General features: G+C 45.5%; 1 protein-coding gene across 1 annotated transcript in view; it reads right to left on the minus strand.

The window, feature by feature from the left end:
* Positions 1-10,316: 10,316 nt before the first annotated feature.
* syne3 (spectrin repeat containing, nuclear envelope family member 3) overlaps positions 10,317-18,224 on the minus strand; it is a 93,553-nt gene continuing 85,645 nt past the window's right edge. Inside the window, exons 17-18 of the mRNA XM_079527561.1 lie at positions 15,092-15,147; positions 10,317-10,742 (exon numbers count right to left, since the gene is read on the minus strand). Coding sequence (XP_079383687.1) covers positions 10,545-10,742; positions 15,092-15,147 — 254 coding nt within the window. The 3' untranslated portion in view covers positions 10,317-10,544. The remainder of the gene's footprint in view (positions 10,743-15,091; positions 15,148-18,224) is intronic.

Genomic DNA, 18,224 nt, shown 5'->3' on the forward strand with positions numbered 1-18,224 from the left:
AGTACAGTACGTATTGAATTACACACGGTAACAGTACAGTGCGTACGTATTGAATTACACACGGTAACAGTACAGTGCGTACGTATTGAATTACACACGGTAACAGTACAGTGCGTACGTATTGAATTACACACGGTAACAGTACAGTGCGTACGTATTGAATTACACACGGTAACAGTACAGTGCGTACGTATTGAATTACACACGGTAACAGTACAGTGCGTACGTATTGAATTACACACGGTAACAGTACAGTACTAATTAGTAATTAGTACTGTACTGTTACCATGTGTAATTCGTGTGTAATTAGTAATTACACACGAATTACACACGGTAACAGTACAGTACGTACGTATTGACAAGGGTGCACGGCGCATCCACCTGGGTGACGGCAGACTGCTGGGCGAGCGCTGGCGCTTTGACATGGGGCGGTCAGATCAACATATATGGAATGAATTCTGTACTGGCCATATATGGAGTGTGTCTTGAGTGTACAGGGTTTGATGAGGTCAGATCAACATATGGAATATCAGAACAGGAGGGACGGACGGGGTGGGGAAGGATCAACATATGGAATGTCAGAACAGGTCAGCTCCATATATGGAGATCTTAGGGTTTGACGTTTTAAAGGTCAGATGTAGAGTTGCTGGCCGGCTCCATTTATGCAGATCTAGGTGATGATCCAGTCTTCAGGTTATCCAGGGTCAGATGAGGTCAATGTCGTGATCTTCATACATGGATATGGCCAGATATATGGTGGTGTGACCTGTCATGAGGCGTGACCATATATGGCCGTGTGACGTCACGACTCGGCGTGGTCTCCATGACGACATGAGGTGTGATGGATTGGCAACCATATATGGAGGCATGACCAACAGACGGGTTTTTCATAGTAAACTACCAAACTATAATAAAAACCTTGGTTTTGAGGATAATTTCCAATGGCAATTCATTAGGCAATGCATTTCTCTTCTGTATTGAGCAGTGTGCTTCTGAGGCCAACACAGCACACTTGCAGGTGAATAGCAAACACATGAACATAGAGCGTGCGCACACACGCGCACACACACACACACACACACACACACACACACACACACACACACACACACACACACACACACACACACACACACACACACACACACACACACACACACACACACACACACACACACACACACACACACACACACACAAAACAGTGCTACCAGCATTGTTATAGCTTAGCAGGCGGAGTTACAGTAAGTGGCCCTGGCAGAGGTTCAAATATTGAATCAGTTTGACTCTTTGATCTGGGATTAGCTTGAAGGTGTCTGTGTGTGGGGGTGTGTGTGTGCACACGCGTGTGCATGTGTGTGTGTGGGAGAGGGGGGGGCGGAAGGTCTAACTCAACATTCCTCCGTTTGTTTGATCAGTGTCTGCCAACACTCAAAAGCACACTGACTACTTCACCTGATTCCAGAAAGATTTCCTGAAAGGTAAAATAACAAAAGCCAATTTCCAAGCTGGAGGTTGTCTGCACATGACGTATAACACTACAGATGGAGTGTGAGTAGATAGAATCCTCTGTGGAACATGACAATCCTGCCTCATAACCTTTTGAAATAGCATGTGTAAATGGGAATTATATGACCCTAGAGAGAATGAAGGCCATAGACCATTTGCAGACCGCGGCCATGTTTCCATCAGAGGTTAGAAGCACTCGTTTTCAGTAAAGCAATGTCCTGCTGCCTCCTTCATTATGTGCTAATTCAAAACAGGTTGAGTGATATCTAACGAGCACTTCCAAACTGCAACACTTATGCACACAAATGATCACCTGCAAGGACACAAAGTAACTCATAACTATGTCTACAGTGGATTTGTATGAAAAACACTTTGAGGATAGAAAGAGAATAATTCAAGCTTTCCGTACAGCTGCAATGTTGGCGAGTTTGACGTTGTTTAATACAATCAGATAGGACTTTTGTTTGAATGAATGGGCTGCCAATGGGAAGTTTCACCTTGGTAGCACCCTGCCATTAACTTATATGTAAGATGGCCACGGTCTGCATATGGAGAATAGGGTCGCCCAAACTGTATGGTTGGTCTTGGGGTGAGCTCAGCGAGGTTTATGGCAATCTGGCCGTTGGATTTGGACAATCACCCCAATTGTATAAGTTATATTGTTGTATTTAAGATGCTGTAGCATATAGATTGGACAAAATTAAAATGTATTCATGAAAAAACCCCAGCTACAACCAGCTAAAAAGATACATAGCTGTATACACTCCACATATGGCCATTGGCCAGTACAGAATTAATTCCATATGTTGATCTGACCCCCCCCCCCCCCCCATGCCAACGCGCCAGCCAAGAAGTCTGCCGCCACCCAGGAGGATGTGTGTGGCGTGCACACGACCTCGCCCCTTTGGGACGAGGTGGCTTCTCGCCCTCAGAGGTTCCTGCCCGACAACTATACGATAACATCCGACAGTGAATGAAATGTGTAAACCATGAATAGTGGATGGGATGACAGGCCTGGAGGTAGGGCAGAATGACACACACACACACACACACACACACACACACACACACACACACACACACACACACACACACACACACACACACACACACACACACACACACACACACACACACACACACACACACACACACACACACACACACACACACACACACACACACACACACACACACACACACACACACACACACACACACACACACACACACACACACACACACACACACACACACACACACACACACACACACACACGCTTCCAGTAAGACCCGTTGTGTCCCCAGACCTCTTTTGTAAGCCCAGGAAAGCCTATAGCCCTGATGGAATTTCAGTTGACACAGGCAGAAAAACAAAAACAAAAAAAAACAATACTTTGACAGCTTTTTTTTTTTTTTTTTACAGGACAGGAGGTGGGTCTGCATACTGTACTGTACTGTACTGTACAGTATGTCAGAGCTTAGGAAGTGGAGTGTGTACAGTATGCTTAATGTCAAACCTCTGGACAGGCTGCTTAAAGCAGTGTCTCACAAACAATGGGTCGCGGCCTCGCGGGACTCGCTTTCTGCGCCGTGGACCAGTTTTTTTTTGTTGTGGTCGCAGAAGTGAAAACACATTTTGTTTGTGCAAACAGACCATTTTTATTAATTATTATTATTTTGTTTTTTTCTACTCAAATATTAGATACGTATAGGTATGGTTGAAAACCATAATAATTGATAGAAGATATTTTTCAAAAACGACGCCTTTCTAACATTTTTGTATGTTGTTTAGCACAGGGGTTCTCAACCCGTGGGTTGCGACCCCTCGAGGGGTCGCCAAATTATTTTAGGCGGTCCCCAAATTATTTTATTAAAAAAAAAAAAAAAAAAAAAAAAAGATTGTTTTAATTTTTATTTTCACGATTTTTCAAAAATAGCAGACCTACAAGCTCATAGCGCGCCACTCGGTGGCGCGCTATGAGCTTGTAGATCTGCTATTTTTCAATAGCTAAATTATAACAATGCTTAAAACACCAAAAGGGGTTCCCGCCCAAAATGGTTTAAGGTTATTGTAGCAGTCAATTTATATTGGGGGTCGGGAGGGGGCGGGGCGGGGGTCCCGAGACGTTGCCAAAGCATTTCCGGGGGTCCCCGGCCAAAAACGTTGAGAACCCCTGGTTTAGCACACCCAATAGTAGCAGAATCCATTGAAAAATCTCTTCTATCAATTATTTGGGGTTTCAATACTGATATATCTAATATTTGAGTCAGTGCAAAGTAAACAGACCACTAGGGGGGGCACGCCCAACTCGACTGCACAGCGTTTTGAAAACCCATAGCTAGCATACCTAACACGGCGCCACAATTCGTACACAGAAGGGATTGCATTTATGATTATTATAATTGGAGGTGATTAGAGATTACATACACAATGTACGGCCGTCTTTCAGGCTAGACTGCCCAAGTTTAAAGTTACCTTTGAACAGCCAGTGCAGTTGCTCGACATGAAAATCCACTTTAAAACGGTGTAATCGCTTGTTGTTGAAAAATATTCCAAAGTGCCGACCACAACAACACTGCTAGGCAGCTTTCCCATTGTAAACAATGGGGACTCAATTTCCCATAACCCTTTGCACGCCGGAGCGATGGACCTTTTTGCGATGACGTCATCAAAACGCGTCTCATATCCCATTCTGTCCAGGTGGATTGCCCGTATGACTTAAAACCGATTAAAAGCGTGGATTAAACAATGAAAACATAACTCGGGGCAACTCGCGAATCGCAGGGAAAGTGTTCTACAATGAATTAACTCGAGCAACTCGTGAATAGAAGTCTTAATGTATGTTTTGTAATATAATAATAAAGTAACTAGTAACTATGCAAATATTGTAGCAGAGTATATAATATTTGCCTCTGAGATATAGTAGAGTAATATTGAAAATTGTTAATAGTCCAGTAAAGTATAACATACCTCAAAATGTACAGTTGGGTAAATGTACTTAGTTACTTTACATCACTGCGATGAACATGCATGGTTTAGACACAGTTGGTTTACTTTACATTTGTTTTTATTAATTGCAGTATCAACAGAATAATAAAAAGGTTAAATACCTGTACACGCTCACATGATTCCTCTTAAGCATTTCTATCAATTTTGATAACGGTAATAAAAATAGACGGTACCATTTACAAGCAGAGCTCAATATTCAATCTCCATTGTCTGTGCGCTAAATAAATCCATTTGAAAGAAAGGAAGAAGAAAAAAAAAAAAAAAAAAGTGGAATCAGGTTTTATTTGCATAAGGATGCCATGGGTCTATTCAAGCGATAATATATATATCCTGAAATGTAATCTTTCCGTACATCTTACTTCCCGCACACACTAGGAAGGCATTTCTTAACACATTTAGGCCCGACGTCGAAATAAAATAAAAAAGTATTCTGAAAGAATATATATTCAAAGATGTGTGGCGCATTTTCACCATTTTTCAAAAATAGCAGACCTACAAGCTCGTAGCGCGCCACTCGGTGGCGCGCTATGAGCTTGTAGATCTGCTATTTTTCAATAGCTAAAGTATAACATAATGCTTAAGGTGGCCTTACACTAGCCGATTTTTTTCAATCTGAAATCTGATAGCACCAACCACTACAGGATAGTCGGAGCGGGGCAGAGCAAATATCAAACATTTTGGTGTTGATCGGGCCGATCCCGATCGCGCTTTGAGCGGTCGGGCACCCCCCGAGCGTCAAAAATGCCCGATTATCGGCTAGTGTAAGGCCACCTTTAGTTAAAACACCAAAAGGGGTTCCCGTCCAGAATGGGTTAATATGATGTCCCACCATCATATCCAATTCATCATCCTTCCAAAAAAGAAAAAGGACAATTCAAGTGACACGTTGCATATAATGTAGGGAAGAGGGACGCATAGCCTAAATAGTTCTAAAGGGAAACATGCACAACAAGAGGACCACGGCAGTGCAAGGAGAAGAGAGGCAGAGTAGGAACTGTACTGTAGTAATCTACAGAAAGGAACTGTACTGTAGTAATCTACAGAAACGTCCAGAAAGATAACAAACAATACAAAAATATAAACGTATTAAAGGACCACTTCACCACTTTTCAACCCATCTTCATATAATAGGTCCTCACTAATAATCATGAAAAAAATGGCGCAATTTTTTTCTACTCGGTCTGTGTCTCATAGGAGGACTTCAGAAACCGTCTTCCAAGTGACATCATCGATGGGGAATACAAGCTAATAAAAACTGCAGGCTTTCTAGTCCTGAAAAGTTGCAATGCGAAAATGGAAGCCATCGTTCTCACGATAATGAAAATCTAAACATTTTTGTAAAAAAAATCGTGTTTAAAAAAAAAATATCTGCCTAATGATGATGTCACTGGAAGACGGTTTCTAAACTGCCGACAGCCCTCCTATGAGACACAGACTGAGTAAAAAAAAATCGTGCCATTTCATCATGATTATTAGTGAGGACCTATTATATGAAGATAGGTTGAAAAGTGGTGAAGTGGTCCTTTAAGGTCCTATACTGTAACACTTGTGTTGTACTGTACATTCCACCTATGCAAAAAAGCTAGGTCTTAAAAAGACATTCTGCCCAAAGACGTTCATGAAGCCAAAGTATGCGTTAGCGTGAATAAATACTCGATTATAATGGCGCAGCTATTAATTGATTATATGATATATAGTATAGTATAAATAATGTTCCGGTATTTCCTATGTATGCCTTTAACACTGGTGTATGTGGTACAGTACATTTGATTCATCTATGCGCATTTCCATAAAATCTAATACAAAATAAAAAATAAAAACACCCGGAAATTTTGAGAAATCTCTTCGGAGGCTGTAGTTTCACAGAGCTGGAAGGTTTCACGCCAGTAAATGGAAAATAAGGGGCGGTAAAAAAAAATCTAAATAAAATCGCGGCCTTCCGGCAAAAAAAACATTTTGCCGTACGACCATGTCGCTCACCGAAAGTCACAAGAGCTACAGAGACCGAAAAGCTACACATAAATTAGGATTTTAAACTTAGTTATTTAAAACCATACTTGTTATCAAGCAAAAGTGATTATCAGTTATTTTCCCCCAACAAAAGTGATTATTAGTTATTCCCCCAACAAAAGTGATTATCAGTTATTTTCCCCCAACAAAAGTGATTCCTAAAAAACAAGTGATGAATCCGTACGCAGTGATTACATTCAGAACATAACCAAAGTATTAGTGGAGACGTAAAGTCTGTGAACAAAGAGTTCAAACTGGAAGAGCTGACCTAACACTAGACGAGCTTTATTTGGCCCCCGGTTTCCATAGCAACAGGTGAAGTCCATAAAAAAAAAAAGAAACAAAGCAAGAGAAGAGAGAAGAAACAAAATGGACAGCCTTGTGTGTGTGAGAGGGGGAGAAAGAGAGAAAGAGAGAGAGAGGTTTTCAGGCCATTGTGGGTTTCGTGAGTTTGCACAAAAAAGGGCATCCTTCCAGAAACGGGAGGCTATTTCCAGTTTTCAAAACTGTATATAAAAAGAGATTTGCGTAGACGAGGAGTGCATGCTTGTGCGGTGCTGTCCCTTAAGGAGATGTCAGGAGAGTGCATGCTTGTGCGGTCCCGTCCGGAAGGAGATGTCGGGGGAGTGCATGCTTGTGCTGTGCTGTCCCTTAAGGAGATGTCAGGGGAGAGTGCATGCTTTTGCGGTGCTGTCCCTTAAGGCAGGGGTTCTCAACCTGTGGGTCGCGACCCCTCGGGTGGTCGCCAAATTATTTTAGGGGGTCCCCAAATTATTAAAAAAAAAAGAAAAAAAAAAAAAGATTTTTTTAAATTTTATTTTCACTTTTTTTCAAAAATAGCAGACCTACAAGCTCGTAGCGCGCCACTCGGTGGCGCGCTATGAGCTTGTAGATCTGCTATTTTTCAATAGCTAAATTATAACAATGCTTAAAACACCAAAAGGGGTTCCCGCCCAAAATGGTTTAAGGTTATTGTAGCAGTCAATTTATATTGGGGGTCGGGAGGGGGCGGGGCGGGGGTCCCGAGACATTGCCAAAGCATTTCCGGGGGTCCCCGGCCAAAAACGTTGAGAACCCCTGCCTTAAGGAGATGTCAGGGGAGTGCATGCTTGTGCAGTGCTGTCCCTTAAGGAGATGTCAGGGGAGAGTGCATGCTTGTGCGGTGCTGTCCCTTAAGGAGATGTCAGGGGAGTGCATGCTTGTGCGGTGCTGTCCCTTAAGGAGATGTCAGGGGAGAGTGCATGCTTGTGAGGTGCTGTCCCTTAAGGAGATGTCAGGGGAGAGTGCATGCTTGTGAGGTGCTGTCCCTTAAGGAGATGTCAGGGGAGAGTGCATGCTTGTGAGGTGCTGTCCCTTAAGGAGATGTCAGGGGAGAGTGCATGCTTGTGAGGTGCTGTCCCTTAAGGAGATGTCAGGGGAGAGTGCATGCTTGTGCGGTGCTGTCCCTTAAGGAGATGTCAGGGGAGAGTGCATGCTTGTGCGGTGAGCTCCCGACTCGAGGAGACGTCAGGGAGCGGAGGTGGACCCGGGTTTTTTTTTTTTTTAATTGCCGTTCTCATACGTGGTATTGCTGTGGTTTTAGGCAGTGTGAAGGACAACAAAACACAAAATAGCACCTTAAGGGAAGTCCAAAAACGCTCCCAGCAGCTCATGGAAAAAAGCCCTTCTACGGGTCAAAAGCAGCAGGATACACACACAAAGACTGCTGAGCCCCAGTTATGCTTTAGGCCTGACATCAAAATGAAAAATAGCAGATCTACAAGCTCATAGCGCGCCACCGAGTGGCGCGCTACGAGCTTGTAGATCTGCTATTTTTCAATAGCTAAAGTATAACATAATGCTTAGTTAAAACACCAAAAGGGGTTTCCCGTCCTGAATGGGTTAAGTTGCGAGACTAATATAGCAGCGCCGGATATAGCAGATCTGCAAGCTCACAACGCGTCGCCACTGTGGAGTCGCGTGAGCTTTTAGATCTGCTATTTTTGGTTTGCGTGAATAGACGTGTGAAAGACGTGCACAATTCTTACCCCCTGGAAATAAATGGCAAGAGGACAACAAGTTGGCGTTCGCGCAAAAACAAGGCATCATAAATGCAGAATATAAGCTCACATAAAATAATTATACACTTTAAAAAAAATATATATATATCTCACATGCAATATGAGCGAGAGGGCTTAAAAAGAGATTACAGTATTATCGTCAGAGAATAAAACATTCAAACAAACTTAAGAGGTCAACCCCCCCCCCAAAAAGGGGGTCGATTTTTGGTACATTCTGCAAAATAAGAAGAGGAAGAAGCTACTTTTCAAAAAGAGGATTTGGTACATGTTGCTGCTACTGTGCGTATATCTTCTCAGAATGGGGACAGACGCTGTGTAGAGGTGCTACAGGAATCAGTGGCGTGCACAGAAAGACACTAGGGGGTGCTAGAGCACCACCTGCCCTTGTCCTCTGGACAGCAATGTGCCCTTTTGAGAAAAAAAAAAGAGCTAATATATTATTTATGCCCCAAAATCTATAAATCTCACACTATTAAGGCAACCGGCCGGTTCCACGCGCTGCACAAGGTGCCCTTTTCTTTTCCCCATGAGCACCTGCCCCTCTAAATGTCTGTGCACGCCACTGTAAAGTTCAGACGAGAGGAGCGTGAGAGTCGTCCCTTGATTGTATTCTTTTAGCTAGGGGCTGAGCTGAACGTGCAGGGGGTTAACCTGGGATGTGGACTCAGAGGTTGAGCACAACCGTTTTACTTTGATACGCATTAGGCCATGTGGTTCTCAAGGTGGGGTCAGGCGTCCTTGAGGGAGTTCCAGGGGGGGGGGGGGGTCCCCCAGATGATAGTGTGGAACCAAATGGACCCGTCAGGGTCAAATGGGGGTCCGCCGTAGCCCATTGCATGTCAAACTGGGGGGGAAGAGGGGGGTCCTTGAAATTAAACGGGTTGAGAATCACTGCTAGAGCCGTAAAAATCTTCTCTCATGGGGGTCCCTGGCATATCTTTTCAAATGGGGGTCCGCGGGCTAATTAGTGTAAAGTTGGGGGTCCTTGACATGAAAAAGTTTGATAACCACTGCATTAGGCCACGTACCCCCCCCCCCCCCCCCCTTTGATACAGTTTTTTGGGGGGGTAAAATCATCAGCACCAATTTAACTCGGAGAGTGTGTTCAGCCGTGCTGGCTGCCTGCCCTGAGCCGTACTCTCTCCGCTCCATTTGTACACAGGAGTTACAGGACTTCTAAAAAAGAGCCACGCATACTACCAGTTTCAGGTGATAAGCTACTCACCTTTTCGGCGGGATAGTCCATCACCTCCTGACCTAAACCATGGTTTAGGAGGGCCCCCCCCCCCTCCGGAGAGAGCCAGGGCGAACGAACGCGGTGACGGTGCTTAGTACAAAAAACAGAGAGAAGTGCTGGTGGGGTGGGGGTGAGTGATGAGTCGCTCATCGCCGCTGCTCGCTGACGTCATGTTGTATTTCCCCCCCCCCACCCCAACCGCCGTGGTGGTCACCTTATCACCTAAAAAAAACAACTATAGGAGCATGCGTGGGCCTTAATAAAAGGGGTCCATATTTGGCACCCCAGCTAACGGTGGTCCCTGGAGTAATACCGTCCCACGTCGATAAAGACGAGAGGTTCAGAAGACAACATGGTCCGTTCTTGGCTTCACGTGGGCGGCGGCGGTTCCGTCGTCTGTCCGTCGTTAGCCTGGGGTCCACCTGTGCTTTCTATGGCATAAGGCAGACGCAGCTGCGCGACATGAGACTAATTAATTAGAGCGCCAGAGAGAGAGAGAGAGAGGAGTGTGTGTGTGTGGGTGTGTGTGTGTGTGTGTGTGTGCGTGTCTGCGTCAATTTAACAAAAGGTGCAGACGATCAGAAATCAGCAGAGAGCGATCGACGTTTGCGCTTATATATTGAAGTGGACTCGGTCCCAGACCTTTTTCTTTTGTTTTTCCTCCCTGGAAATAAAAACGTCTGGGGTTTTCCGAGGCTATAGTCCCGTGGTGGCTTCACGTGGGCGGAGGCCCGTCGTAGCGCAGCATGATGTTGAAGGAGCGGGCGAAGTTGTTGGTCAGGGAGCAGCTGGGGCCGTCGCCCCCCATGAAGGGCAGCAGCGACAGCAGCAGCAGGAGCGCCATGAAGAGCAGCCACAGGGGCAGGGCCACGCGACACACCCGCTGGAGGAGGCCCGGAACCTTCCGCTGCTGCTAAGAGGCAGGCACACACACACACACGCACGCACACAGACACATGCAGACACACGCACGCAGACACACACACACACAGACGCACACACGCACACGAAGACACAGACACGCACACACACACACACACACACGTCAATATGGAGGGAATGCATAACTGAGAACAGGTATATTTTTGGATTGATTTCGATCCAAGGGCCAAGTAACTGGCGCGCTGGGATTGAAAGGGGCACATATACTTTCGTTCTTTCATCATGCAAGCACTGCAAACGGATCGTGCGGTCGCGATATTTTTTAATTGACCCCCCCAAAAACGTCATGATGTTTTGTATGATCAGCTCCAATACAATTCCAATACAAAAAACGTTTTTTGGATCGCGTCCGTCTAGCCCGGGACCCGAAGATGGAAAATAACCGATGACGTCGCCAACGCAGAAGCGAAGCGTTGCCTGGTGGCGATGCCGGCAAGAGCCGGTAAAAAAAACATTATTAAACACTATAAACCCTTATCTCGTCCAATCTCGGCCTAGGCAGTGAAACTGTTAATAAATAAATAGGAGTGTGTTGACAGGGGCTGGTTAGGTTTGGTTTCCAAGCACAGGGACGAAGGGACCCCTCCGTCTTTCGTGAATGGACGTGACGACTGTCCGGTGAATTTACATTTTGGCCACGTTTGAGGTCGCTTCTATCGTTGACTACTACTAGTCTCCCCACATCCGTTCCGAGGCGGTTTGGAGAAATATATTCACCGATCTAACGTCCATGATCAACGCACCTCAAGAGCCTGCAGACAGTGCAGAGAGGCTTCAAAAACAGCACTGCTAGGAGAGTGCGTAAATAAATGTATCCAACATAACACCCACCCTGGACACCCACCCACCCACCGTTCACTCCACTGGCTCCCCATCCACATCACACCCACCCTGGCCACCCACCCACCCACCGTTCACTCCATTGGCTCCCCATCCACATCACACCCACCCTGGCCACCCACCCACCGTTCACTCCATTGGCTCCCCATCCACATCACACCCACCTTGGCCACCCACCCACCGTTCACTCCACTGGCTCCCCATCCACATCACACCCACCCTGGACACCCACCCACCCACTCCATTGGCTCCCCATCCAACATCACACCCACCCTGGCCACCCACCCATCTTTAACTCCATTGGCTCCCCATCCACATCACACCCACCTTGGCCACCCACCCACCCACCGTTCACTCCACTGGCTCCCCATCCACATCACACCCACCCTGGCCACCCACCCACCGTTCACTCCATTGGCTCCCCATCCACATCACACCCACCCTGGCCACCCACCCACCGTTCACTCCATTGGCTCCCCATCCACATCACACCCACCCTGGCCACCCACCCACCGTTCACTCCATTGGCTCCCCATCCACATCACACCCACCCACCGTTCACTCCATTGGCTCCCCATCCACATCACACCCACCTTGGCCACCCACCCACCCACCGTTCACTCCACTGGCTCCCCATCCACATCACACCCACCCTGGACACCCACCCACCCACTCCATTGGCTCCCCATCCAACATCACACCCACCCTGGCCACCCACCCATCTTTAACTCCATTGGCTCCCCATCCACATCACACCCACCTTGGCCACCCACCCACCCACCGTTCACTCCACTGGCTCCCCATCCACATCACACCCACCCTGGCCACCCACCCACCGTTCACTCCATTGGCTCCCCATCCACATCACACCCACCCTGGCCACCCACCCACCGTTCACTCCATTGGCTCCCCATCCACATCACACCCACCCTGGCCACCCACCCACCGTTCACTCCATTGGCTCCCCATCCACATCACACCCACCCACCGTTCACTCCATTGGCTCCCCATCCACATCACACCCACCTTGGCCACCCACCCACCCACCGTTCACTCCACTGGCTCCCCATCCACATCACACCCACCTTGGCCACCCACCCACCCACCGTTCACTCCATTGGCTCCCCATCCACATCACACCCACCTTGGCCACCCACCCACCCACCGTTCACTCCACTGGCTCCCCATCCAACATCACACCCACCCTGGCCACCCACCCACCCACCGTTCACTCCATTGGCTCCCCATCCACATCACACCCACCTTGGCCACCCACCCACCCACCGTTCACTCCACTGGCTCCCCATCCAACATCACACCCACCCTGGCCACCCACCCACCGTTCACTCCACTGGCTCCCCAGCCAACATCACACCCACCCTGGCCACCCACCCACCCACCGTTCACTCCACTGGCTCCCCAGCCAACATCACACCCACCCTGGCCACCCACCCATTGGCTCCCCATCGCACAACTGTTCAAAAGCGATAAAATGAGAGTACAACGCTTTCTCATCAGAAACCTCTTCTGCAAGTGTTTCCATACCCCATATTCGTATTAAATGATTTCCCAAAATCCACCCCCTTCAAGTGCAAAATAGTTTTTTTGCGAAAAATGAAGACTTATTCCAAATCGGGGGAGTGCGTGCACTAAAACTCAAATGTGAAAACAACAGCACGCCCACACACACCATTAAGAAACATCATGATGAATGCCAACACCGACCCAATACGAGGCTCATCTCTCTCATGATACATGTTGCCGATTCAGTGAATCACCACTGCCGCCCACACGTGCATTTAACCTTCCGAACAACAGCATCAGACTGCTGCCTTATCAACCTAAATGCAACACAGCCCACACACACACACTGACGCATTAACCAGTAGGTGTGGGGAAAACGGTGAAGGCGCCCCTATACCCCTTATGGCCGCGTCTGGAACTGCAGGGGGGGCTTATCCCATTTCGGGCGGGAACCCCTTTTGGTGTTTTAAGCATTTATGTTATGCTTTAGCTATTGAAAAATAGATCTACAAGCTCGTACGAGCTTGTATAGGTCTGCTATTTTTGAATAATCGTGAAAATGTGGCGCATTGTCTTTGAAAATATATTCTTTCAGAGCGAACGTTTTTGCTCAAATCGTTGCTTCCGGGAGCGTCCGCTGGAACAACGTATTTTCAGACGGGGGTCGGCGGCCAAATACAGATCATTCTGGGGGTCCTTGACGTGAAATATTGAGAACCACTGATATAGAAACATAGGTTTTTCATGATTTAGAAGACATTTTTTAAAATTTGGATGTCAGGTCTAAATGGGTTTTAACCGTCCATGAATCTGGCGCGTTCATGGAGGTTTAGGTTTGGTTCATATAGAAGTCAGTCAATTGGGTTTGTGTGGGAAGGGGGTGTAGAAGGGGCCAAATGAGATTGTAGCTCTGCTACGGATGGATGTCGGGGTTTCAAAAGTATTGGCTTTAATATTTATTTTTATTAAATTAAAAAAAAAAAAAAGATAAATAGCATATCTACAAACTTAAGTATAAAATAGGGCTTCATTTGGTTAATGTATGTTTTCGTGATGACAATCTAAATCAACAAAGAAATGTATAAAATACGTTATTATAACTAAAGTTTTCACAATAATTGTAGTGGAGTAAAAAGTACAATACAAGTGGAGTATATAACATGCACATAATCAAGTAGAGAACCTCATAATTGTACTTTGAAGTACAGTATTTGAGTAAATGTACTTTGTTACATGTGACTGAGCTATGGGGTGATATTGTTGATATCTCGTTGATATTGTTGCAGAATACTTAATACTTAATATTTCATGTATGTTTTTTTCGTACATCAATGCCCTACTTCATCATACAGGATTGTCGGCTTGTCGAACGGAAAAAGTGATGACAATAGCAGATTCCACAAGGTCACAATGTGGCCTGGTGTTTTAAGCATTGTCTTGTACTTTAGCTATTGAAAAATAGCAGATCTACAAGCTCTTGGTTTTTCTGAAAACTGTCATGATTTAGAAGACATTTGTGACCAGATTTGACTGAGAGACTGCCATCGTGCAAATTCCAGCTTTTCACCAGAGGAGAAAAACTTTTTTTTTCTTTTTTTTCAAAAATTAGTTAATAGCACAGGCAGACTCTTCACATACTAGAGCATGTCTGGAATAAGTGTCAGAGCTGAAATCGACATGTAAATATGAAATAAATGCCCAAACATGTATCTAGGTGTAATGTTAGAGACCACAGAAGTGAACCTTTCAAGCCTGTTTTCTCAACTCGCTGTTTTCTGCAAGACATTACTCTATAAGCCATATCTCCAAAACTGGTGGGTCAAACTGAACAACCAATATGTCAATTTGAAGCTATGATTCCCTGCGAAACGAAAATTCTAAAAAATCCAATGGCAGTCCCTCAGTCAAATTTAGTCACATTTGTAGAATCGAATTTAGGTCTAAATAACAGCTGACCAACAGGGAGAAGTCCTGTCCCGTGTCCTGACGTTTGGCCTCATCGTAACCAATGACTACGAGTCATCTTCCAGATGAGAAGCCCAGAACAGTGTTCCATGGTGTAATGCAAGCTAGTGAAAACCTTGACATTGGGGGAAAACAAAGGAACTAGTCATTGATTTTTTTCTTCTTCTCCCAAGCTGTTTTCATCCAAACTCATCATCATCAAGGTGGAGATAGTCCAGTCCTGCAATTAGCCGGGCGTTCATGTGGATAATAACCCATTTTGACCTGAGATCAGACTCTAAAAATGTCTTCTATACATCCTGGCAGTTTTCTGAAAAAGCTATGTTTCTATGTCCGTCGTTCTTCGATTTTTCAAAAATAGCAGACCTACAAGCTCGTAGTGCGCCACTCGGTGGCGCACTATGAGCTTGTAGATCTGCTATTGTTCAATAGCTAAAGCATAACACAATGCCAACACCAAAAGGGGTTCCCGCCCAAAATGGGATAAACTGGAGTAGGAAAAGTACATAACAAAAGACCAGTCCAGGTTATGTTTCTTCAGGAAAACGTGAGAACTTTTTAGATATGTCGTTTATCAAAGCCTTCTGGTCCTGGCTACTGTCCTGTGGAGAAAAATAAAATGCTCTGGCTTGCTGGGGGAGAAGCGCCACTTGCTGACCGCAAAATATAGAAACAAATTGACAAAAATAGACTTGACCCCAGCTTCTGTGAAGGTTATCACAGAAAGAACTAGAAAAGTGCCAATGTTAGCCAATTAGGATGGAATATGAAATATCGGACAGGTCCATCTTGAACACATGACTATAGAGACAGTGTTTTGCGGGATTTATGGACAAAATCTGGAGGAGCAATATCAAACTAGAAAAGTCGCAATTTAAAAAAATTGCAAAGTGTGGTTGCCGCAGTGGCTCACATATGCCCCTCCCACTGATATTGCCAGCCAATTACAATGTCGCGTCACCCCTGCGATCATGCGTAAGTAATTCGGAGGGGATTTATCCCCCAAAAATCATGTTTTTGCGACAAACAGTTACATTTCTCGCATTTGCGGCGCCCCCTATGGATGAAAATGGAATTGCTTTTGGTACTTGGTTGATTTAACCACCCGCGACATGTGATTCAAATTTGGGATGGATCGGACATTTCGTTCAGGATTTTAGGCATTTTTTGTAAAATAGGCCCATCCCACTAACTTCGGAAGCCGATTCCGGCCGAACGATACGCACTATCAAAATTCCGCCTGTGGTGTCTTCATCGGAAAGGTCCAGAGATCATGTGTACCAATTTCTGTGAGATTTGGACAAAATCTGTAGGAGGAGGAGCCAAAAGTGTGTTTTGGAGAAAATTCAAAATGGCGGAAAATCTATCATGACGCAAATGGGCGTGGCCTATATGGGGAGATGCGTCATAACCCAAGAAATCCAGGGAAAAAAATATTTTGATTTTACAACCTACGGTGCAAGAGTTATAAGCCAAAACGTAAAGTGGGCTGTTATAGCGCCACCATGAGGCCGACCGATAACATTATAAGTTAATTAATTTTAGTAATTATTATGAACCTACCCTCCAAGTTTTGTAACTATAGTGCTTACAGTCTCTGAGGAAAAAATACTTGAATGTGAGAAAATGCGAAAAATCGCATTTTCCCATTCATGTCAATGGGGAAATTCTATTCACTAATAAATTCATATCAATTAAACTATACAACATTTCTCTTAAAAAAATACAAGCACATCCTTTCCGATGAAGCCGGTCAATTTGACATATGGCTCAAGTGCGTACAGTCAAAACTGTGGGAGGAGTAGCGAATCAAAAAAAAGACTAATCCAATGGAATAATAAAGTGTTACAATTGCAATAGTCTGGTTGCCCTGTTAGGGCAACCACACTAATAATAAATGGATTTTTACAAAAGTCGGCCTCCTGGTGGCGCTATAACAGGCCGTTCCGGAACATTTGGGGCAGAGGTTCGTCGTTGGCATCCAGGGAGTGTGTGTGCAAAGTTTGGCATGGATCGGGCCAACGGTGCCGGAGATTAGCTGTACACACACAGATGGACGGAGCGACGGACACACACACACACGGACGGAGTGCAAAACATACTCTCTCCCCACGCCTTCGGCCTGGTGGAGACAACCAGATATGCTGTAGAGACAGGCCAGTTATGCTGGGGTGACCAACTGAGAACGGTATTCTGTGCTTGTAGACCGTCAAGATGTACAGTTGGGTGCCACCGATATTGTCCCTTATCATTTGACCCATTTAGGCCTGACCTCAAAATTTAAAAATCCTTCTAAATCCTGAAAAAATCATTCTACATTTTCACGATTTTTCAAAAATAGCAGACCTACAAGCTCGTAGCGCGCCACTCGGTGGCGCGCTATGAGCTTGTAGATCTGCTATTTTTCAATAGCTAAATTATAACAATGTTTAAAACACCAAAAGGGGTTCCCGCCCAAAATGGGTTAACTGTCCTTTTGCGCAGATCACGCAAACCTCAGCAAAAAGAAAAGGACAATATCGATGGCCTCCAACTGTAGATATTGTATTGCTGTATTGCACTGCGATTGAGTTATTGATTTGGGCTGGTGCAATAAATAAAGGATTTCATTGTGGTCTCATTGGTTAACATGTGGTAGATAATCTAGTTTCCCACCTTGGGGACTAATACAACTGCAGATCAATGTTCTCGTTCTCCCCGACCTCAGTGTGTCGCGTCTTAAAACCTCCCTCAACATCACAGGCCTTCATTAAAGGGCCGCTTCATCCCTTTTGCAACCATGCAGAGCTTATTTGAATGATGTTTAGGACACAAGAAACACTTTCCTGGGGGTTTTATGTGTGGAATGTGTGTTTTTCTTTGAGTGGTGTAAACCACTCCTACAACTGGCTTTGTTAGTTTACGTGTCTGTCTGTCGGTTCGTACCAAAAAATGAGCACGGTTGCTATGGTCACCCAGTTCTAGCCTGGTTAATAAACCAGACCGAATCAGCCGTTGGCAAAAAAAAATTGCCTACCAGCGGATTACGGTCTGGCGAGGCTCAGTAGCACGCCTCTTTCCTACAACCGAGAACAGGTCGGACCAATCGGGATACGGTATGCAATATGGGCGGGCTTTGGTACAG

The sequence above is a fragment of the Electrona antarctica genome (genome assembly GCF_951216825.1).
Source record: "Electrona antarctica genome assembly, chromosome: 18".
Taxonomy (NCBI): Eukaryota; Metazoa; Chordata; class Actinopteri; order Myctophiformes; family Myctophidae; genus Electrona; species Electrona antarctica.